This window comes from Chanodichthys erythropterus, chromosome 6 (assembly GCF_024489055.1).
Source record: "Chanodichthys erythropterus isolate Z2021 chromosome 6, ASM2448905v1, whole genome shotgun sequence".
Classification (NCBI taxonomy): domain Eukaryota; kingdom Metazoa; phylum Chordata; class Actinopteri; order Cypriniformes; family Xenocyprididae; genus Chanodichthys; species Chanodichthys erythropterus.
In genome coordinates, this window is record NC_090226.1 from 15,718,382 (window position 1) to 15,743,410 (window position 25,029).

Sequence of the window (25,029 nt, forward strand, 5' to 3'; positions counted from 1 at the left end):
AAATAGTCTTTTATCAGTTAGTAAAGACAGTTTCAAGTAATATTGCAAAAATGTATAAAACAAAACATCCTCTTTAGCACCTTTAATGTATTTCTGCCAAATGTTTTAGACCCGTTTGTCCTTAAAGAGTTTGTTGAAATTTCTTTTAATACATTGTGATGTGGCATTTATACACAGTGGTTTATTTGATGTGTATTTGCTATATTGATGTATTGTTTAGTAAGTGGATTTCTGGTTAATTGGGTAACTAAAGAAGGCATTTATAATAGGCTTCTATAGCACACAGTACTATTTAATTGCTATCAAAGGCAGTTCTAAACAACCACTGCTACAATATGCACCAGTAAGACCCATGTTTCTGAGGTCTGTTGTGGGCCCACCTCTTCCCTCAGAGGTGATATCAATCTGTCTTTTGCCTCACTAATGACTTTACCACAACTCAGCTATATATTATTCAGTTTAAACAAAACTGCCTCGCTATGTGGTTTATGTATTTTCTCAGCCTTCCAGCTTTGTGAATATATATATATATATATATATATATATATATATATATATATATATATATATATATATATATATATATATATATATACTCATATTCATATATATATATATGTATATATATATATATACTAATAAATATATTATTAATATACTATTAAATATTATCAATATGATGTGTATGGCTTTGTTTTGATGTGAATAAACATTATCTGACTGTAGTCCTCCTGGTTCATCCGTCTTTTCGTCGTTTTCCGGTTGTTTCTGTTGTCTTCACAAGGGAATGTGAAGTCCAAACCAGGCTAAAAAAAATCCTAGTGGAGATCCCAGAGAGAGTTATCTTGAACACATGGTCCATTAACTCAGATCTATATGGAATATGGAGGAGTCATTTATTTGGACTTATTGATCAAACATCTGTTATTTTGTGAAATGTTTTTTGATCCAACACAAGTCAGACTTGTGACGGCTATTGTGTGAAATAAGAGTTCAGTACAAGCATGAGCATAATGGTGTTATTTACTCGTCATTCCATTGGACTGGTGAGAATGAGCTCTCTTCAGTCTCTTGTCTACCATGTCTTAAGTGTTTTTGTCTGTCTACACTGAAAGCAAAAATGCACTCACTGCACAGTGAAAAACACTTAACTTGTATTGCTGCTATGCTTCTACAGATACAGTAGCATCTTTTTATGGTTTTCCTTGTCGAAGTTGAGTGATTGATTCGTCATATATTTGTCTCTTATGTTTTAACAGGATTTTGGCAACCAAATATGGAACTGTTATCCATGTATCCTATATTTAATAAGAACCATTGTAAGAGAAACAAAAGAAGCCAAGACATGTCATTCTTTATCATTAACATTTTTTTTAGTGGACACTATTTGTTTTAGCTAAATTAATTTTGCTTATGAATACTCACTGAGGGACCTGTGATCATTCTTTATGTCAAACAGTGGAATGTGTTTGTGTCCAAAGATTTATTTCAATATTTCAGAAGTGTTTGTCATAAACACTGGAACACAGATGAATATAATTACAAAGTCGATATAATTTGACATGAAGGTTTTTTTTTTTTATTGGAATCTTAGAACATAATTTTTTAAGTCAGGTGTTTGGAGGAAAATAAATTGTAATCAGAGAGGTGATGCAGTGATGGAATATTAACTTTGGACTATAGGTAACAAAAAGCCTTACATTACCCTTCAAAAATTTGGGGTTGGTACAATTTTGTAATGCTTTTAAAATAAGTCTCTTATGCTCGTAAGGCTACATTTATTTGATAAAAAAATTGTAAAACAATAATATTGTGAAATAATATTACAATATTTTTTTTTATTAATATATTAGTTTTTAATTTGTATTAATATTATATTATATTATATTATATTATATTATATTATATTATATTATATTATATTATATTATATTATATTATATTATATTATATTATATTATATTATATTATATTATATTATTAAAAAATGTTATTTATTCTTGTGATGGAAAAGCCGACTTTTCAGCATCATTACTCCAGTGTTCAGTGTCACATGATCCTTCAGAAATCATTCTAATATGCCGACTTGGAGCTCAAGAAACACTTCTATTGTTTTTAATGTTGAATAGGCCTAGTAGTATAAAAGTGAAAAAGTGAATCAATTTAATGCATCCTATTAAGTATTGAAAAAAACTTCCTGTCGCCAGTCTTTTGAACATTAGTGTATTTGCATATGTTTAACAGACTAGTTCTCATTATATCCTTAGAACATTTGAAGTGAAGACTAGGACAAGGCACAAGACTTGCATTGTACATCAAAACAAAGTATGGCTGCCCATATACACATCCAGAGTAAAATCATATTAAAACATTTTAAGAAAATGTACACATTGAATAACATGTTTATTCAAAATATTAGCACCTTGAATACTAAGCAATTAATTCTGCTGTCATGCTTTCTAATGCAGACTAAATACACATATTATGTTACAATATAATATATTATTGCATGCAATTTTAAAGCCTTTTAAAAGCATGAAAATGTAAAACCGCTCATGGTGATGACTGCTTTTATTAGATCAAATATAAATGTTATGGAGGACACGTAGACAGAACACCCAATCAGGAGGTAGCATGTGATACTCCAATTTATTACCGTCCAGCCTCAGGATCTTCATACGTGAATATGATGTGGGTCCTACTGTCCTGCAGAAACTGCTTACGTTGAACTCTGGATGACAGAACAGGAAAGTTATAGCAGAACAGTTTGGTGTAATTTAGTTGGCATGTACTGTTTTTTTAAAGGGGGACTTTAAAAAACAAACATCTAACCAATCAGCATTAAGGGGCGTATGATGGTCAAGGAGAGAGCAAGAGGGAGAATTGAAAATAAGAAATAGGACACAATACAAAAGAGCTCAGAAGAATATCACTGGAATGAAGGTTTATGACTGGGCAAGTGCTTTAGGACCCGCATTTATATTAGAAAAGCTTTCCAGCGCTGGAGAGAGCTAAATGGGAAGGCCAGAAAACAGATGCGGAGGCTGCTTTGATCCCGCTACTCATGTGAGTAACACTGGGTTTTGATTGTCTGGAGCTGCTGTGCTGTTTGTGACTAAAAACGAACACTTTGTACGTTCATTTTTTGTGCTTCCTTGTCGTTCGTTCATCAAGTCTACTTCACCTCACGTCAGCAGCGATTGGGCCGGGGTTCGAGACCGACTCGGAGCAGTGTGGTTAAGATTGAGTGTGAGTTTTGCAGGCGGAGCAATGAAGAGAGGGGTTGTTTTTTTTTTGGGTTGATTTCAAATATCAGCAATGTCCAACAGCATTGTTCCAATAATACTTACAGCACCTTTAATGTTCATGTCACATGTAAAAACATAAAAAATACGTTTATTTGATATATATTTTTAAATTATATTGTCTTGGTTAAGCAGTATGGCAGCAGTAGTGTTATCAGTAGTAGCATTATCATCACTACCAGAAATTATTTATTCATTTGTACTCATTTTTACATTTGTTACTATTTCATAGTAAGCTACCTGTACTTTATCTAGCAGGCTGAGATCCATTTGGATGTTTCTGATCGAGTCGGCCAGTTGACGGATGAACAGTGCAGAACCTGGTTTGGACTTGAGTCATGGAGTACTCAATTCCCTTAACTCAGCCTGTGCCTCTTTCTCTGGATCCATTTCTTGAGCATCTGGATGGTCCTTGTAAGTGCCTAATTTCTTTTTGGAAGTGCCTATTAATCAATAATATTCGATAGATTGATGCAAAAAAAAAAAAAAAAAAAATTCAAAAACAAAAGGATTAATGGTGTTCAATCAATTTATGACGCATAATATCATGCGTGTTGAATATGTGTTGGGGAGCCCTGTCCTACTTAGAGTATAAGAACTGCTGAGAGAGTGTGAAGAGGACAATGTTGGTGCTGTTTGAGCTCGCCTGAAGAAGATATAAAAAATTATCGAAATGTTTAGATGAAGCTTGAACAATGAGACCCTCCATCATTTGCAGGTGATCATGTAGAGAGCTGAAAAAATAGTTTTCTACACCCAAACTGATGGTCAGAGAATCAAATTTATATTTTTCTCCATCCAAAATGATGGTCAGAGAGCCAAATTTATTTACACTCCTCACCACTCTACCCTAAAACCTATCATTCGATTTCACACAGTTGGGACAGCCCGGGTCATTACCGCCCGAATCAGGGATTTTCTTTTATTTATTTTTTTGCATCAATTTGGGAGGATTTTTGGATGCTAGCTTTCTTCAGGGGATTGTTGGCTTTGGTTCATTTGGATGATCTGATCGGGGCGGCCAGTTGACAACCTGGCTCAGGTGTCTGTTCTGAAAAAATGATAACTGTGTTACCTCTTCCACTGTTTACTGTAGACAGAAATAGCAAGACAATGAGGTCAACATATTCAGTGAATAATGTGACATGCCTTTTCAGAGAATTTGAAGCAGACATCAATCCTTCACTAGATCGCACACCGCAGTCAAACTACAGCCCTCGTAAAACAAGAGCTGCTTCCCAAAACGTGTAAATAAGTTGCAGGTGCACCGGCCTTGGCAACTCTTCAAATGATCTGTTTCATCCTGTTTTAGGTACTGACTGTGATGGTAGCATCATAGTTGTGTATCTAAGTTCAAGCTGCTAATGCTAAGTTTGTAGTTTAGGGGGAATCCATGAACTGAAAGACCATGAGGTATCTCTGGTAACATTGAGACTATTTTCAGAACAGAAAATCAATATGCGTTTACAAAGCACTTAGGGTGTGTAACTATTTTTGTATCTGTTTTTCCACTCCTCTATCCAGCAATCCAGCAATAATAATATTATTACCATATTTTCTGAAAATCTATGTGAAAAAAACAGGCCATCCTCAGACTGGAGCATGGGCTTCTCAATACTTTTTCTATTACATTCTTTCTAATTGTTTTCTGAAGGTAGATCTGACAGGATGACAGGCTGATTAACCTTTTCCTACCTTCCACTTCTAGGTTATATATATATATATATATATATATATATATATATATATATATATATATATATATATATATATATATATATATATATATATATATATATATATATATATATATATATATATATACCAAATCATCCATTTTATCATTTTGAATAGTGGCTTGTTAATCATTAGAATATTATACTTCAATTTGAGCTGGTAAACCACTATTAATATCACAATTAGTTGTTTGACAGATTGTTTAATCTTTTCCTAACCTCCACTTCTTTATAATATAACAATAGACTATTTTATATGACTATAATGGTATGTTAATAATTGGAATATTATACTTCACTTTGAGCTGGTAAACCACTACTAAAGGCAAGAGATTTTGTTGTATGGTTCAAAACAGTAAATTATGACCACTGCCTGAAGAAAAAGAATGTCTGCTGAAGTCTTTACAGTTCACCAGTGGCACAGCTCTTGTAACTGAGCTCAGTGTGCTGCTGAGGAGGAGGGGGAGAGAACAGAGCGTGCTTTTAGCACATGTGGATTCCTTTTGGAGTATTCACAGATGTTCCCAAACCTTCCTTCTTTCTTTTCTCCCTCCTTCTCTTTCAGCTAACCTACTTTTTCTAGTCACCTAGTGTCTCTCCAGGATGTGTCTGTCTGCAAACACGTTGTGACAAACACATTAGAGATTGAGAAAGGGGGAAAAGAAAACCAAGAGAGGAGGGAAAGTTTGTTATTTCTCTTCTAAAATCCTGTCATATTTTCCGTCGTTTTCACATGGTCCGTCCGATTCTGAATGTTGATTCTCTCGTGCCAGGGATTATTTCATATGGTTTGAGAACATAGCCTCATTCTGTAAGACGGCTGATCAGGACACAAACATTTGAGCAGTTCTCAGTCAAGCGGACAGATTTGTTTTTGGAATAATTTCTGCACTTGGTTGATATTTAGGACTGTAGCAGAGAAGCTGGGTTGATAAAATTTTCATGGCCCAATATTTTTATGTGTAGGCATCACAAGGCATGGGACAACTTTCTCAGCAGATTTGTGCACAATACAAAATTGAACTAACAGTAGAATGCAAATTCAAAGTTTGACAAAGCTTTGTATGAAAGTTTAGAAACAAATAGGTTGTATTGACCTTTTAAAATCTGTTTGAAATACTTTTTTATATTCAATAAATGTATAGACAAAGATAGAAGAACACTTACTTTCCAAGAATACCATTTACTGTTGAATTTCTTAGAATCCAGTAAGTTCCAAACTAGCTTTAATTATGCTTCATATTCCAAAATTCCGACATGGCCAGTTACATTCCCAAGTGAAACTGAAATTGTATTCGGTTGTTAAGTCTGACGTCAAGCGGCAGCGCTTCCGAGTCCAAACTCTCTACACTCTAAAAAATGCTGGGTTAAAAACAACCCAAGTTGGGTTGAAAATGGACAAACCCAGCAATTGGGTTGTTTTAACCCAGCGGTAGGGTTAAATGTTTGCCCAACCTGCTGGGTAAATTTATTTAACTCAACTATTGTTTAAAAATTACTGTATTGCTTAATTAAAATTAACCCAAAGTATGTTGGAAATGAACATTTATTAATGTTCAATGAATAATTATTAAACAATAAACATTTATTAAATTGCTTATTATTAAATTTATATTAATAAACTATTAAATGTATATTAATAAAATATTAAAGCGTATTAATTAAACATTCACCTTTTGTCTATAATTGTTGCCTCTAATTGCATCTGGTTTTTAATTTCCCAACTATTTTGGGTTCATTTTAAGCTAGCCATATAGCAATTTTTAAACAATAGTTGGTTTAAATAAAACTGCCCAGCATGTTGGGCAAACATTTAACCCAACCGCTGGGTTAAAACAACCCAATCGCTGGGTTTGTCCATTTTCAACCCAACTTGGGTTGTTTTTAACCCAGCATTTTTTATATCTCATACCACAAGAAAACAACAAACGGTGCTAATATACACACACAATGTGGTGTAATACTACCAAAAAATTATAATCATAACCTTTATCTCCATATCAAAATCCCAGATGGCCAGACAGTGATACATCTTTTATAAATTCTTAAAATATTATTGTCTGTAACGCTGTGAGCACGGAGACTGTTGTGTAGACTGTAAGTATTTTAAATGTTTAACTTTACAATGGTAAATGTTTAATATGAATAAAAAGCGTTCATAAACGGCCGTCGAGATGGCATTCTCAAGTGAAATAAGCCGGGGTTTGGACCCAGAAACAGCGTTCCTTATGTCACGACTTAACAAGCAGATAGTTTGCCACACTGAAGTGATATTGTAGATCAAAACCTATCCATTGTTTCCTGAAGTCTGTCAGCGCTGCTTTATTTCCACTATAAACATCTTGTCTCTTGAAAATCTGCAGTAAGATTTAAATGTCATGCTCTCTCTTCTGTTGGAGCAATTTATTGAATCTTTTTTTAATGTAACATCATCACAGAGACAATATCCTAAAAAATACGGTTCTCTGTCTTATGTCTTGTCACAGTTATGCTGTCGATCAACGTGGCATGAAACACTCTTTTGGGCTGAGAAGTTTCCTCTGTCACATTGAAATTCAGCAGTGATGATTTTTCTCAGTGCAGTGCTAAAGAATAAACCTCAGTGTTTTTGTTTTTGTAAAACGAGAGCCTTACTTCAACTCACCTTGGATATGGTTAACCTCAAGGTAGAGGTACTGAAGGGTGGTGGGAACTGTTGGGATTTCTTTCAGCTGGTTATATGAAAGGTCCAGCTCTACCAGAGATGTGAGGTTAAAGGCGCCAGGTTCAAGCCCTTCATTCCTCAATTTGTTGTGTCCGAGCCGTAGGTAACGGAGTCCATTAAAACCATGAAGGCTGTTCTCGGTCAGGCCAGTCAGAGAGTTGTTGGAGAGGTAAAGCTGCTGGATAGATGGAGGCAGATGTTTGGGGAAAGTATCCAGGAGGTTGTGACTGAGATCCAAGAGGTTGAGGCCTCCAAGACCTGGAGAAGAACATGACAGATAGAGTTAATGCTGAGTTTACAGAATGATTCACTTTAATACTTATTGATGATTTATGTAGGGATGCACAATATGTTAGTCTCATGTCAGTTATCAGATATTAGAGATTTATTTAATTTTATTTATTAATTAATTTATTTTATCAGTATCTGTTGTTATTGGATATTTAAAGGTGCTAAAGAGGATGTTTTGTTTTATACATTTTTGCAATATTACCTGAAACTGTCTTTACTAACTGATAAAAGACTATTTATTAGGTGCACTGAAAGTAATAATATTAATATACATCATCTGTGCGCGAGGTAGGGCCTTAAAAACATCAACCAATCGTTTATGCGATCATCGCGTAAACGATTGGCCCTCTGGCTTGTCAATCACTGCCATGACATTCCTTGTGAGAGATGTGCGCGGATTGGCCCTCTGGCTTGTCAGTCACTATACCGTGACATTCCTAGTGAGAGACGTGCGCAGCTACGCGCTCCAGTAACTTTCCACACTCCACAGGCGCTGCATGCAATGTTTTTGTCCGGAGACAGGAGTAACAACTGCAGATTATGAGTTACCTGTGGTGAGTCCGACATAATGAATCCACTAACACGACACAGCGAATGCCGGTGGTAAACACTCACTTTCCAATACTCGCACAAGTTTTGGGAGGCTTTCCTTTGAAATGAGCCGTGAAGGAGGGGGGTTGTTCTTACGCATGTGCTCATTTCAAAAACTCAGTAACAGTCTTTGGATTCTCAGTCGACGAAAAAATCCTATCACCTTTAATAATGTATTATTACTTATTATTTATTATTGTCATTTCCTCTGTTTTTACATTTAAATTACATTTGCCATCATCAAAAACTCAAAGTTAATCTTTAAAGCTAATAATTTATTAACACTACTAAATATAATCTTTAGCTAATCTCAAAATGAATATCCATTTTTATACTGTACATTTATGATGTTGTGATGCCTATATTCACCTGTAGCATTTAGAACAATTGATTTTAGTGTTTAATTAAAACATTTTTTTAGACAAATTGGATATCAGTTTACTGTAATACAGTATAATGGCCGTTTATCAGTTATCGGCCATAACATTAAAATAAATATCATCGTATTGGTGCCAACCAATCATCTCTACATTTATCATTTGAAAGATGTGTTAAAAATATATTTAAAAAAACCAATAAATACCTTTTAAGTCACTCTCTTCAATAATCTTCAGGCGGTTGCCTTGTAACAGAAGTACTGTTAAATTGCCCAAATTTTGGAAAGCACCTGCAGAAATCTTTTCGATGTGATTATATGCGAGTCGCAGTTGCTTGAGTCCGCTAGGCAGTCCGGCTGGCACCTTTGTCAGCTTATTATGGTTTATAAAAAGGTTTACCAAGCGGGTCAGATTGGAAAACAACTCATTATTGAGTTGCTCACTCAGTAGTTGATTGTGATCCAAGATCAACCAGCGCAAGTTGGTGGCATTGGCGAACGCTCCCGTTCCAAGGAAAGTAATATCATTCCCTTGGAGGAACAGGTACTGTGTGTGTGACGGAAGGCCAGAGGGAAGCTGTTTAAGGCCCCTGTGGTCACAATAAAGGGCTGTTGGCCACTGAATTGGGCAGTCACACTCCAAGGGACAACTTTGTGCGTTCACAGCACGAAACCAGCCCGGGTCCATCCGGTCTTTCAAAGTCAACACGCTCGGCTCTCCCAAAAAACGGTTGATCCAGAGTGGTACGCCTCCATAGTCAAAGTCCAACGTGAAGGCCCAAGTCGGCCCACACACAGAGAGAAACAAAAAAATTGACTTGATATCCATTTGTTCGCCTGCCTGGATGAAACACAAACAGCCTATAATAATCCTTAACAGAGTTTATTATTCAAACTAACCAGGAAGCTTCTTTTCTTCTTGCAGCAATAAATAAAAGCTTTCACACATACAGTTTAGAGATAGTTTAGGATAGCTCTAAAATAGCTACAGCAGCAATTCCCAGCAGAGCTTTTGCATTCTTGCTTATTTAATAATAATAATAATAATGCTGAATATAACTTAATGTCTATATAATCTTTTTCATTATCAGCTACAGTTAAACTACTTTCAAGAGTGACCATGCAAGAGGCTAAACTGGTTAAAAATGCTACTTCCAAATGAATTTCTTCCATTCGCTTTCGTCACATTGCAAACACATGCATCATCTACATATGTGAGAGGAATGTGCATACCTTTCGCCTCTCTTCCCCGGCCAATTTTAGTTAGGAAAGTCTCTGAAAAGGTAGTTTTGTCGAGACTATCCCTGTAGACGTTTACGCTGGACACTGAATGGCAACCTGAAGAGTTTTAACTGGCTACTGAAACATTCTTCACACAGCGATGGCCTTTTCTTCCATACAGCTTCTTCTCACTCCTTTTTTTCCAACCTGTCTCGGAAGCCTATGGTTGGAGTCTAACCGCTGCACAACATTTGTCAGCAACGTGTGCTGGCAGCGTAGAAAGGGCAATCTTTACAGACAATGCTGTTGTGATTTAAGATCTTTTGCATTTAATGCACATAACATAATGTGTGGATAGAAATCATGTTGTTGACTGATTGTGACTTATTTCTTCAAAGCTTGATTATGTGTAATGTACAACTGATGTTGAATCATATGTTAATGCTTATGCAAACCATATACTGTTACATAAATGACCTCAGGCCGCTGACTGATGAACTGTAATATCACGTCATTGAGCCAGTGGGAAAGAGCAGTATTTTTGAAAGCAGTATATTTTCTCTTTGCAGACATGCTCTGCACAACAGTCAGCTCTGGAACATCTATAACACAGAGAGCAATGGTTACAGTCAGACAGTTGGAGGGGGCCTGGGGAGCCAAACAGACCCTGTTCGTCTATGAGAGAGCAGGAGAGAAGAAAAGCGGGGGAGAGAGAGTGGTTTAGTTAAGATAGCTTTAGTCCAACACTTCAAAGTCCTTCCATAGGGATGAGACAATGTTTTGGTCTATGAACATCTGAAAAGTCAGAGTGCCCCCTAGCACTCAAATCAACCATAACAATCATAATAATTTCAAAGGTTCTGCATGACCTCCTGTCCTATAGAAATATTGTTATGAATATAATAGAAGATTTTTAGATGATACTATTATGAAATATTATTATATACTTATTATTTATACTTATGATTATTGTTAATTTAAATTAATTGCTTTAAATTAATATTTTAATTACATCATATTATTATTATTGTTCGTTTTAGTTCCATCAACAACAAAAAAAAATTATAATATATATATATATATAATATATATTATATAATATTTTTAAAAGCTCTCTTTTTATTGAAAGAGGAAAAACATTTAAAAAAATATTAACATTAAAAGCACATAACAAATTTTACATTCTTCATTTAAAATTTTATTCAATTTAAAATATATTTTAAAACCTTTCACTTATAATTTATCAAATATATTCACCAAAAATGTTGTATGGACAACGGTAATATTTTTATTTGTGACACTGGACCACAAAACCAGGTCATAAGGGTCAATTTTTTTGAAATTGAGATTTATACATCATCTGAAAGCTGAATAAATAAGCTTTCCATTGATGTATGGATCAATTTTTGTTAGGATATGGCAATATTTGTCCGAGATACAACTATTTGAAAATCTGGAATCTGAGGGTGCAAAAAAAAAAAAATCAAAATATTGAGAAAATCACCTTTAAAGTTGTCCAAATGAAGTCCTTAGCAATGCATATTACTTTAAAAAAATACATTTTTGATATATTTACGGTAGGACATTTACAAAATATCTTAACTTAAAGGTACAATTTGTGATATTTTTTTCCGCTAGAGGTCGCTAGAAGCCTATTCAAAACAAAGGCGTAGTTTGATGACGCCAAGTTTTAGAGCGGAAACTTGGGACATGTGGTCTCCATCTCAAAGGACGGTGCAAAAGAATAGGGATTGGAGTCTGGAAGGACTCATGTTCGTGGATGCGATTATTAACGTTACTGTAGTATGAAGCAGAGTAGGACCGAGTGTTGCGGGAGCTGAACGAGGAGCTGGAGCGATTGATCAACACACGCCTCACGAGCAGCAGGACTTTTATTATGACACAGTCGCCGGCGCCGCTTCCGCTTTTCCGGTCATGAGTTTACGGGAGCTGTTCTTGTCGACAGAACCAGCGGCAGATGGTAAACAGTAATTATGTACCATAAATAAGTAACACAATCCACCATAAAACGTGCAAGAAGTAAATAAGGAACTGATTGAAGCAAGCAAGTGGTTTGCTGGACGCTAGACACTACTTCCGCATTTGTCCACGGCACTGTTGTCATGTGGTTTCTACGTCAGTAAAGGCGGTAACAAAGGGAACTGACGTCATTGACAGGCGACTGCACTGCCCCGTGTCACTGTTAAGAATGGGAATTTTCTCATGATTTACAAGTAGTTGAAAACATTAGAGATATTGTTTGTAATCAGCTGGACAAAATATATAACACTAGCCTAGTGGTTTTTGGATATTTTACTGCAAAAATTGTACATATTGTACCTTTAATATCCTAATGATTTTTGGCATAAAAAAAGAAGTCAATAATTTTGACCCATACAATGTATTGTTGGCTATATTTCTACAAATACACATAGCTGTGTGACTTATGACTGGTTTTGTGGTCCAGGGTCACATTTGTTCTGAAATTTCACAAAATGTTTATTTGTGTAATATTTTAATTAGATCATATATTATTTTTTTTATTATTAAAAGAGAAAAAATAAATAAATAAAATGTTTAATAAACTAAAAAATAAACTAATTTGACCTAAACTCACAATATTTTTTAAATTGTTAAAATATATGAAACATAAATATATTGTTTCTTGGTGTTTGTTTCCTAAACAAACACCAAGATGAACATGGCATGTCACTGACCCATATTCAGGATTTGAAGTCCTTTGAACTCTCTTTAAAGGCTAGACATGTAGTTTTTGAAAAACACTGACTTAACTGTGTAAGTATTGCTTTGAGCCTGAGCTGGAGTGTTTTTGAAAGGGGTGTTTATGTTATTCTGTTCTTTGAAACACTGTAGTCTGCCCGTGGCTGCCAAATTTATTTTCCATTTAAACAGAAGGAAATGAAGAACCTTCCAGTGTTTTTTGGAAATGTACTGACCACAAGAAGAAAAAAAATGTTCTTCACATCCATGATACAGCGAAATAGTTTTGTTAACACATTTCTTATAATAGAGGGATACACTTTATAGCATAACTGCATGTATTTAAATGTATTTCTAAATTATGTAGGGTTAAATTTATCAATGTCTTGATCTCATTCAGTATATTTAGAGCATACATCCATAATTCCACTCATGTTCTCCAGTCAGCATACATTCTCTGTATACTAACTGTACATCCAGTCAAAACACTGCTTACATGTGTTCACTGTGGTCTGTGTTTGCATTTTCATGAGTTCCAGTCGTGTGTGCTCTTTTTCTCTTGGCACGTTATGACTGAAGTCTTTGTGACTGTTTTGTGGTTAGCAGACTGCTGTAGCAGAGTCATGCCAAGCCATAGGCACAGGACAGGCAAGCTGGAGGAGATGTTACAGAGCTGGTAAGACGATCAGTTCACAGAACAAGATATTTCTGTTGCCTTGCATTTCAGAGCTAATGCATTCAAGTGCAAATGCCTTATGAGCGATTTACAGTTTGAGTGTTGCCTGTGGTAAAGAAGCCTGTGTTTTTCATTTCTCTCAAGGTCTTGTTTCATGGATCTATACTTCATGTTACTTTGAAAGCTTTGATAAAGCCTGTTGATTAATTCCAGTCTGTATGTATGGTTATGATCAGTTATTTCCTATTGAGATCATCTGCCTGTGAATATGACTCATGTTTTGGCTGCAGAATCACATGCTTTTCCCTAAACTGATGCCTAGAGGGAGCTATATCTCAAACTAAACATCATCACTACACAAAGTCATCAGAATGTTTTCTTTTCTTTAATTGTTAAAAAATAATAATAAAATGAGAGTTCTGATAAAACAAAATCATTATAAGGGTTTGACCAATGCTTTAGGTTCACTAAAGTGTACTTTGGGTTGTAAATTTATTATATGCTAAATTCTAGCTACTAGAATAATAGTAAATTCAGAGTGAAAATTATACGTCAGTATTTATGTCAATATTTATGTGATGTAATTTAAATCACATGAACAATTTTGTTTTATTTATTTATTTATTTTCCCAAAGGTAGTGTACTTTGGTAACCACAAAGACTGTGAGATGTGACATGTGAAAACAACAAAGACAAATCACAGTAAATATTGTTTGTGAGCAGAATATTTTATGGAGTGCCATTACTATCCAGCTGTTTTTGTTTGTTTGTTTGTTTGTTTTGTCAAATTATGAAGAAAATATTTGTAATCGCTTGTATTTAGTATACTTAAAGGGATAGGTCACCCAAAAATGAAAATTTTATGTTTATCTTATCCCCAGCGCATCAAAGATGTAGGTGACTTTGTTTCTTCAGTAGAACAAAAAAGATGATTTTTAATTCCAACCGTTGCAGGGTTTAATTTGGATTTGTCTGTTGTGTTTTTTTGACTCTTATAGATGGAGTTCCCATTTACACACATTATTCGGCTGACAGACCGCGACGGTTGGAGTTAAAAATCATCTTTTGTGTTCTACTGAAGAAACAAAGTCACCTACATCTTTGATGCGCTGGGGGTAAGCAGATAAACATCAAATTTTCATTTTTGGGTGAACTATCCCTTTAAGGATTTTAGCTATGAAATTAGCCTTAGCAAAAGAGAAAGCCATTTTATTCGTTAGATATTAATTCCAACACCTTAATTTCTGCTATAAAATGCTGTTAAACACAGTACATTATTTCAGATGTGGTGGAAATGATAAAAAAAAAAAAATAATAATAAAATGTGTCCACCAAAAAAGAAAATTCAGTCATCTCCTTCATGTGAAAAAAATAATAATATATTTTTGAAATACTTCTACTTACTTCTATCTACTATGTTCTAACATCTTTATGTTCCACAGAAGAAAGTCATACAGTTTTGGAACAATGAATGACTAAATAAATAATGACACAATTTTCATTTTTAGGCTTAGAGCTGTAGACATTAGAATAAGACAATTATACATTATATGGTTAACATTTCAGCGGAATAACTTGCTCTACTTTATCAATACTATTTTAGGCAACACTTTAGTTTTGGGACCAACTCTCACTATTAACTACAGTAGTTGCTTATTAGCTTGCATGCTATTATAGCATATTGACTGTTCATTAGTACTTATAAAGCACATATTAATGCCTTCTGCATGATCATATTCTGCATCCCTTAATCCTATCCCACACCTAAACCTAAAGGATTATCTCACATTAAAATAAAAATTAGCCCAAGCTTTACTCACCCTGAAGACATCCTAGGTGTATATGACTTTCTTCTTTCAGATGAACACAGTCGGAGTTATATTAATAAATATGATGAATCCAAGCATTATAATGGCAATGACAGGACCATCAAGTATGAAACTCAAGAAAGTCCATCCATTATAAACATACAGCACAGGGCTCCAGGATTAATAAAGGCCTTCTGAAGCGAAGCGATGTGTTTGTGTAAGAAAAATATCCATATTTAACAAGTTATAAAGTAAAATATCTAGCTTCCACCAGACCACCTTCTGTATTCAACTTACAGAAAAAAACATAACTGATGCAACGTCAGGTATACTTTCTTCCATAGTTGAATACGGAAGGTGGTCTGGTGGAAGCTAGTTATTTTACTTTATATCATGTTAAATATTGATATTTTTCTTATACAAATGCATTGCTTTGTTTCAGAAGGCCTTTATTAAGCCCCCGAGCCGTGTGAAGTACGTTTATATTCAACATGTTCTCCAACCAATACGACCATATAGGTCGTTTGTCACTTCTCTGAAATACGACCCATAGGAGCGTTTAATAAAGTGGCGCCCCTATCGACAACACGACACTTCCATTTTAATTCATGAAATACGACCCATAGGAGCGTTTGCTAAAATTGCGCCCCTTTCGACAACAGGACACTTTGATTTTAATGCATTGTTCCCTTTTATCTGCATCATATTTTGGGTTTTGCGTAGCTCAGTTGGTAGAGCATTGCAATAATGATATGCAATCATGCGATCGTGGGTTCGATACCAGGGAACGCATGTGCTCATAAAGTGTGTATGCACTATACATCACTGGGTGGGGTGGGTGTAGTTGTTAATAAAAAAATTGTTTTGCTAAATGGAAATAGGAGAAATGGTTTAAAAAGTCCAAACATTGTATTTAAATGAACACGCATTTTGATTGGTAATGACAGTCATACGTCATTTCATGACGACAGACGTAACACGATACTGTCATTATTTTTACGCCCGCTAGAGGGCGCATGACTTCAAAACGTAAATATAGGTCGTAATAAGGTGCTTGAAAAACGACCTATAGGGTAGTTTTTTTTTTTTTTTGGAGGACAGTCTCTTTATAATGGATGGGTGCACTTTCTTCAGCTTCATACTCATTGGTCCCGTTAATTGCCATTATAAAGCTTTTATGCCTCAGGATATTTATTAATATAACTCCGAATTAGTTCATCAGAAAGAAGAAAGTCATATACACATAGGATGTATTAAGGGAGAGTAAAACTTGGGGTAATTTTCATTTTAAAGTGAACTAATCCTTTAACCACTACAACTACTACCTTACTAACTATTAATAAGCAGTAAATTAGGAGTTTATTGAGGTAAAAGTCATAGTTAATAGTAAATATGTGTTCCCCAAACTAAAGTGTGACCATAGTTTCATTCTTCATTTACACACATGAGGTAATCACTCAAGATAATTTAAGAAAACACGTCTCAGAGTGATTCAGGTCACCTCTGTAGTCTGACCCCTGTGTGCTGAAACACAAATCACATATCAGCCTAAAGTTCAAAGAGGCTAAGTCACGGCTGGAGAGAGATCAGTATGAGCAGGGACAGAGATGGCAGGAATGTAAAGTGTTTCCTGATGCTGAGTTCACCACCCTCTGGGATCAGACCCTGTGCATTCTGGGCCTGAGGCTTTTTAGAGACAGTCAAGCTACGTGCAGCTAAAGTTTGAATAATATTTTAGAGGGCTGATTTGATCGAATCATCTTTACATGCATCAAAATAGTGTTCAGACTGAAGGGGTACTAGGGGGTGAGGAATCCCATTCTGTTTCATTGTATATAACCGGAATTTTCTGTCACAATTCATGCTAAAACTGGCTAGCTAAAGTTGTTTTATAGGTGATTAGCTCACTGATCTGAATAGACCTAAGTTAAGCAATTTACTGAAGTAGACTGGCATATCCTTGTGAAAAAGAAGTACACTTTAGTATACTTTTAAAAAAGAGTACTTATTAGACAAATAATACTTAAGTGCGAACTGAATGTAATGTTTTCTGTCACTTGCATGTTAATTGCAATTAAATTAATTAGTTTAAATTAAGTCATTTGTAGTTATTGTGTTTCTCTTCAGTGATTCTGGTTAACAGTAGGTGTTCATCACTAATGCTCAATCATAACTTAATTAATCGCTTAATTATCTCATTAACGTGAACTCTGCTCCAGTGTTACTTTAACACTATATAGAGAGGGACCATATGTAATCTGAGCAGTTTATTTAACTCTGGGGATTTTGTTGTGTACATCATCTATACACTTTTAAAATATGGTAAAAGTCCACTGATGAATGAATTGGAAACTAAAATATACTTTAATGTCATATCTATTCAAACTTGTATTTACAATTATATTTAATGTACTGATGTATATAGTAATAATAACTGGTTACACTTCATTTAAGGTGCCATTGTTACAGTATAATTATCCAAATAAGTATTGAGTAATTCTAAATAACAACATTACTTTGGTTTAGGGTTTTGCTTGTAATTATGCATAATTTGTACTATAGCACATTTAGTACATGTAAGATGTGTAACAGGGAGACAGTAAAATAAATTGTTACCAAATCATTAATATCATCTCTTATTGTTATTAAACAAAATTAAGTTACAACCACTTTATCCAATAACTGCATTTGGAAGGTTGAAAATGATTTTGAAAATGTTAATTTTTGTTGTTGACTTATTGGTACATTAAACCAAACATTAACAATTCCCTCTAACTCACCTATGTTTTTTCATGTTCTCCTTCCCTTCAAACATTAAATGAAAATGTAGGCTCCCTCAAGACCTGTGGCTGTGATGGTATATTCAGGAGCTGTCAGAACATGAAGCTTTCTGGCTTTGGGTCCTGCATTGAGTCCAAAGCACACCACCTTTAGCATGCCACAGATCTTCTTACCAAAAACCAGCTGGCTGCAACCAGCCATCAAAGACCACAAGAAGAGAGGCCTCTCAGGAGATGGAGGACCTGACATTCCTCAGGATGATTGCCTGGAGATATGAAACACACAAGAGATTGAATGGCAGATGAATGTTTAATATTGACCGCAGTGTTAGCATTGCCACTTCTTGTCTGGTAAATGACTTGAATCAGTAAGTCTGCATCTGAGGAAAATGTGATGAATATGTCTTTTTTGAATCTGAAACAAAAATGTATGTTGTGCCTCTTGGGAGGCTCAGAAGTAGGAAAAGTCTGTAGAGTTGTATACGGCTCCCTAATGCACTGTTGATAGTTTGGTCAGTCTCGCCGTGAGGGCCGCATTCTCCTTAACGAGAAAAGCTTGATGTATGCAGAAGCAGATGTCCCTAACATGTTCCACAGCTGGGAGTGATCGAGACCAGCCACTCAACACTGGTGAAAAAAATGGACTTGGGATGGAGAAAGGCAAGTCTTCTGTAATTGGACAGGGTTTGAGAGGGGGCTTCGGAGGGTGGAGGCAAAAAACCTTGTAGGGGAGAAGGGGTATTTGCAATCTTTGCCAAAGTCACTCCATATTGTTACAGGGACTCACAGTGAGACAAAGAGAAGGCAGTGCCTTTGTTGATCAGGTAGGTGGGATGCTGTTTGCTACTGCCAACATGTTACTGGAAGATTTATTTATTTAGCTATTTATTTTCTTGTCTTGTTTTGAATCTCTGCATCAATAGAGACTTGTTGAAATGTTCCTCTTTGGATTTGGTACTGAGTGGAATAAGCTCACACTAGCTGAATACAGGTTTTTGTTTTGCTGTTTGTTTCTGGGATATTTTCTTTGCAGGAATATGGTTAAATGTTTGTTGTTGTTCTTATGGTTTTCATTTTCCACCTTCACTACTGACTACTTTCTTTTGTCACCAACAGATGTGTTGCTGAGTGTATACATGAATTATGAACATTAAATGCCTGGGTACATGTTCATTTTGTAGAATACCAGTAGCCACTATTCTTCAGGTTTATCTTGCAGAAGGAACCATTTTTGTCTAATATACAATAATTTCTGTATCTTTATCTACATTTCCATTTTTGACCTTATGACTTTTCTTGGCTGTGAAACAGTTTTAAAGAAGCCTAAACTGATTTTCTGCTTTTATAGGGGTTTTGGTCATCCAGCCTGATCTGGTTTTCTAGTTTTAGATGGATTTTCGGGACTTTTCAGTTAGACAATCTGGAAGGCAAGCTAGTCACCCTGCTGAAAAAAAATAAAAACTGCTTAAATTAGACTAAGTTGGTCTTAGCTGGTTTAAACCGTCTTGTCCGAAATGGTATTCAGCTGTTCATGGCCAAGCTGGTCTTTAGCTGGTCAGACAATGCCCAAAACCTCCTTTAAAACTAGCCAGACTATATGCTGGAAGACCAGCTATAGCTTAGGCTGTTTTTTCAGCAGGGCACCCAGCTAAACCAGCTGACTATCAGCTTATCTGGGCTGGGATACCAGCTGGACCAGCTTAAACCAGCTAAGACCAGCAATCCATCTGTGGCTGGTTTTATAGCAAGCTTGCCAGTAATTAATTATATAATCATTTTAATTAATCCTATAAATTTTAAATTGTTCTTTCTCTCTGCAGCTGTCGAGTCACTTGTTTCTGTGACAATGCGGCTAGTCGCTCTCTTGCTATTGGGACTCCTGAAGTTCACATTGGCTCAGGACAGAGATCCCTTCCAGTGGCTTTCTTCTCTGCACAGCCATGGTTATGCCTCTCTGCAGGCTGACAACACCGGGGGAGAATGTCCCGAGGAGTGCGACTGTCCTCCAACCTTCCCAGTCGCCATGTACTGTGACAACCGCAACATGAAACAAATGCCCTACATCCCATCCCGGATGAAGTATCTGTACCTGCAACACAATCAGATCACCTCTGTCCCAGATAATGCTTTTGGAAATGCCACCAACCTTGTGTGGGTTATGTTACATGAGAACCACATCAACTCAGTGGGCAAGCAAGCGTTTGCTAAACTGGTGAACTTGCATCGCCTGTACCTGAACAGCAACAACCTAACCGAGGTGCCATCCAACTTACCTCGCTCACTACATGACCTTCGTCTTAATCACAACAAAATTAGCAATATGCCCCCCAATTCTTTTGAGGGCATGGAGAATTTGACCATACTTTTGCTCCATAACAATGGCCTCGAGGATATTGGTGGTGGCCTGAAAGGTCTGAAGTCGTTAACTCTGCTGGATGCGAGCAGTAACCAGCTCAAGAAGGTTCCAGATGGTCTTCCTGAGATGCTCCACCAGCTTTACCTAGAGTCCAACTCCATTGAACAAGTTCCAGCAAACTTCCTCAGCCAGTTCACCAACCTGCAGTATTTCCGTATTTCTCACAATGAGCTCACAAACAAAGGCATTCCCCAAAACACCTTTAACAACAGCGGTCTGGTGGAGCTGGATTTGTCCTTCAACAAGTTGGAGAGGATTCCGATTGTTAGTACCAGTCTGCAACATCTCTATCTTCAGGCCAATCAGATCAAAGGTGCAGCCCTTTTACATATATTTATATTTTAAACACTTTCATGACATTTTTTGTTCATTTACTTGATAAAATGCAACTATTTCAACCTTATTTATTAGAATTACTGTAGTGTTATTTTTTAATGAAGTATAATTAGATCATATTTCTTGACTGGACTAAACTTTTGTCAGGAATGGCTTGTGTAGATAATCCAAAGACGATGCTTGAGATGTAATTCTTTAACAAACACTGGGAACTAAAACACTACAATCCATGTAACGTTAACAAAAGACTCTCTTGACAGAACACAAGACCAAGAACTGAGGATGACAGAAGGCTTAAATACACAGAGGATGATGATTAACAGAACAGGGAAGAGGTGAAGACTAAAGATGATGATACACAGGGCTTGGGCATTTTCCCATTGAGAATAAGCAACAAGTTTCAATCTAAAGTATCCAGATAGAAATTTGTTGCCCATTCTCAATGGGAAAGTGTCTAAGCAACATCATTCGGCAACATTGCTCAAAAAGTTGCCCTGTGTATCATCCGTTTACACAACACCATTTTCAACTAAAAACTGAAGAATTTGTATGCGTTTTGGGCATTCATTTACACAACAAAGGCATTTTGGGGGCCTGAAAATGCAAACTTTTGAAAACGAAATTCAAATTGCAAGTTTTTGAAAAAGATACCGTTATTGTTTCCGTGTAAACTACAAAAACGTGAATTTGTGAAAACGGTGTCATCATGTGCATGCGTATTATGTCTTCAGTCTGTAGACCCGTAATGTTTCTTTACAAAGTGACATCGCCAACTACTGGCCTGGCATGCAGAATACAGCATTTTTAATCATTTTTGCAGATCTGTGTGAATGGGGATCGTTGTGACAATGTTGTCTATGCTTGAAAAACGCTAAGAAAATATTTTTCCGTTTTTAGTACATAGTTGTTGTGTAAACATACCCTAATTAGAATCCATGACAACAGATTAATGACTAGAACTTAGGCAAAACAGACAATGAAAATTATTTGAAACATGAAAACTATGACTAAAACTAAACAAGACGGAGAAACAGAACGTAATTGTGACATACTGCAAAGATCATTTCTTAAGTTTTGTTACTGTTTTTCATTAAAAACATTCTAAACATCCTTAAACAAGACACCTTTGTGTGAAAACAGACTTTCTTGTGCAAATTTATCTTAGGCTATTTAAGGTAGTCTGATATTTTTAAGGCTAAACTTAAGTAAACTTTCATTGCAATTCAGTGTCTTAGTTATTTTAATCCAATGCCCATGCTCGTGACATATATGTTGAAACTGTATATAAAACTTGAGTGTTTTCCATTTGTTTCAGAGTTTACATTGGGCAGTTTCTGCAGTGTGGTGGATGTTATGAACTTCTCCAAGCTGAGAGTCTTGAGGCTGGAAGGAAATGAGATCAGTGCTGGAGACATGCCCTCTGATGCTGCCCTGTGCCTTCGCCTGGCCTCTGATATTGCTGTGTAATGGCACTGACCAATCAGCAGGGGGCTCTTTTGTTCCCCCTCCAACATTATTATCTCAAAGTGACATAACATTGCATTGATGTACATTTTTATAGTAGGGAAATTCATAGTGCCTTGGGATTTTGTATGAGAGGAATCTAATTTCCTGTGGACTTTAGAGAGTAATACAAATACAGAAATGGGGGGGAAAAAAGGAAATTGAGAGATTTAGATAGGAAACGGAGATCCTCTGTAAAGGTATGTGAAGCCACTCAAAAGCCACATAGCCATTCATGCTTTTCTGTGCTTTTACTTTATGATTGTGTGCTTGTCTGTTGGTTATGACACTATTGGCAGCACTAAAATCAACTTTACAGTTTGATATTTTGTTTGATGCACATTTGATTTACTTTAGGTTTGTGCAACCTGGATTCATGTCTCTTCAGGAAAGGAGTTTGAACAATGCTGTGAGTATTTATTCTACATGTGAGACAGAAGAATAGAACTGAGAACAGAAGATCTTACTTGATTACATCCATCTAACTTGTTCTATAATGTGTTATCTGGTATGATTTAATCACAGGAAAAGGAAAGAAAAACCCTTTAAATCAGTAATCTCTCCCATATTCACATCTGAAAGAGGGGAAAGAACAAACTTTGAATTGTTGTTTTAAGAGCAAATATATTGCATGTGAGTTAATAATAAAAAATGACTAAGTTTCTAGTGTTTAAACATGCTTGTAGACCTTTCACGTGGCTCAATAAAACATATTATGTTGTTTTAAATGTTTTTTTCTGAGTATAATATATATGCAAACAAATCATATTTCACTAGTTCTCTGTATCAACTTTCATATCTTTATATCTAAATTGGCCTAATATGTTCTGTCCAAACCTGAAGTTATTGTAAAACCATATTTCTGTTCAATAAATGACAGCACACAAAGTGCTAATTCACTTTGTCTGATACTAATGTCATAGACTATAACACACATAGTCTCATGTTACCTTTAAGTCACCATTTAAAGGGTTAGTTCATTTATTACTCACCTTCATGTCGTTCCACACCCGTAAGACCTTTGTTCATCTTCGGAACACAAATTAAGATATTTTTGATGAAATCTGATGGCTCAGTGGGGTCTCTATGCCAGCAATATCACTGAACCTCTCAAAATCCAGAAAGGTACTAAAGACATATTTATAACAGTTCATGTGACTTTAATGGTTCTACCTTAATATTATAAAGCAACAAAAATTCTTTTTGTGCACCAAAAAAAAAAAAAAAACCCGAAATAACGACTTTTCAACAATATCTAGTGACTGCCAATTTATTTTTTATTTTTTTGAAAAGTCGTTATTTTGTTTTTTTCGTGCGCAAACAGTTTTCTCGTCTGGCAATAGAGGCCTCACTGAGCCATCAGATTTCATCAAAAATATCTTCATTCGTGTTCCGAAGGTGAACAAAGGTCTTACGGGTGTGGAATGACATGAGGGTGAGTAATAAATTACATTATTTTCACTTTTGGGTGAACTAACCCTTTAAGTTTAACATTCTTTTGATTTCTTTTTCGTATTAATTTCTAATGATCAGTTTATTGCTATTAATCTTAATTATATATCGACACATCTTTGAAATGTTGATGTTGCAGAACATTTGGACAAATTTTGAATGCAGAACATTTAGACAGATTTAGACCCAAATCAAGGAAGTAACCTTCAAAGAAAATGGACAGTTAGGAGAATGTGGCTTTTTGTGCTATACTGCCATGAATCAGTCACATATTAATGTAATTCAATTTGCAAGTCATGTGTTACTAGCCTGCAGGTCATTGGGAATTATTGTCACATTACACAGATTTGAGAACGTTTTGGGCTTAATGATGTTGTTTTGTTTAGTTTGAGTCACCATGTGTTTGTGACAATAGGGCAATGACATCATATTGTGACATTAGTAAGTGTGTAATAGGGAGTATGCTGTCCTGCAACAGTTCAAATGTGTGACTCATGCTCTTCATTTGTAATATTTCTATGTTTATGATCTTAACATTTTTAGAGTATAGCTTACTTTCTTTTTATCAAAGTCACTGCATATTGGAAACCACCAGCAAGATGCTGTCTAACTTTGATTTTTATATATATATATATATATATATATATATATATATATATATATATATATATATATATATATATATATATATATATATATATATATATGTGTGTATATATATATATATATATATTACATATCAAACCAAAGTTTATTCAGACACCTACAACATTTCACACATTGTCACAGTTTATTTGTTCTAGTTTAGGTCAACCAATTACCAAGCAGTGCTTAATTTTGTTCAGTCTGTGGTGTAAAAAGGTCACATTAGCAATTAAAGAAAAAAACATGATCAGGTCAAAGTGTCTGAATAATTTTTGGTCCCAAATTTTTATCAATTTTACTGGTAGTTCACTATATAAAGAATTTTTGGGTATAATATGTCACAGTTTACTTTATTTTGCTATCCTCACTTACATAAATGAAATAGTGTCCTGTACCCACTACTAAAAAATATATCAAAAATTATATCTGGTGTCTGAATAATTTTTGGTTTGACTGTATATACACCTA

General features: G+C 35.3%; 2 protein-coding genes and 1 long non-coding RNA gene across 3 annotated transcripts; 2 read left to right on the forward strand and 1 right to left on the reverse strand.

Moving 5' to 3' along the window:
- Window positions 1-2,579: 2,579 nt before the first annotated feature.
- zgc:113307 (uncharacterized protein LOC553753 homolog) lies at window positions 2,580-10,333 on the reverse strand. Its single transcript, XM_067387331.1, has 4 exons — window positions 10,237-10,333; window positions 9,211-9,844; window positions 7,686-8,003; window positions 2,580-2,731 (listed from the first exon to the last, which is right to left on the reverse strand). The coding sequence occupies exons 2-4, from the start codon at window positions 9,830-9,832 to the stop codon at window positions 2,580-2,582; spliced, it is 1,092 nt and encodes a 363-aa protein (XP_067243432.1). The 5' UTR covers window positions 9,833-9,844; window positions 10,237-10,333.
- Window positions 3,599-18,524, forward strand: LOC137021115 (uncharacterized). The gene is made up of 4 exons (XR_010895277.1): window positions 3,599-3,719; window positions 13,549-13,621; window positions 14,620-14,736; window positions 18,260-18,524. It is a non-coding gene; the product is annotated as an uncharacterized lncRNA (long non-coding RNA).
- Window positions 18,525-20,036: 1,512 nt separating this feature from the next.
- Window positions 20,037-22,450, forward strand: fmoda (fibromodulin a). Its single transcript, XM_067388241.1, has 2 exons — window positions 20,037-20,938; window positions 22,277-22,450. The coding sequence occupies exons 1-2, from the start codon at window positions 20,056-20,058 to the stop codon at window positions 22,426-22,428; spliced, it is 1,035 nt and encodes a 344-aa protein (XP_067244342.1). The 5' UTR covers window positions 20,037-20,055; the 3' UTR covers window positions 22,429-22,450.
- The last annotated feature ends 2,579 nt before the right edge of the window (window positions 22,451-25,029 follow it).

Excerpts from the sequence above, each read along its gene's own strand:
- zgc:113307 (XM_067387331.1), bottom strand. The coding sequence starts at position 9,832 with ATGGATATCAAGTCAATTTTTTTGTTTCTCTCTGTGTGTGGGCCGACT. Across the intron at positions 8,004-9,210 it reads TGAAGAGAGTGACTTAAAAG|GTCTTGGAGGCCTCAACCTC; the intron begins GTATTTATTGGT and ends GTTCTTCTCCAG. Across the intron at positions 2,732-7,685 it reads TGAGGTTAACCATATCCAAG|AGTTCAACGTAAGCAGTTTC; the intron begins GTGAGTTGAAGT and ends TCTGTCATCCAG.
- fmoda (XM_067388241.1), top strand. The coding sequence starts at position 20,056 with ATGCGGCTAGTCGCTCTCTTGCTATTGGGACTCCTGAAGTTCACATTG. Across the intron at positions 20,939-22,276 it reads TCAGGCCAATCAGATCAAAG|AGTTTACATTGGGCAGTTTC; the intron begins GTGCAGCCCTTT and ends CATTTGTTTCAG.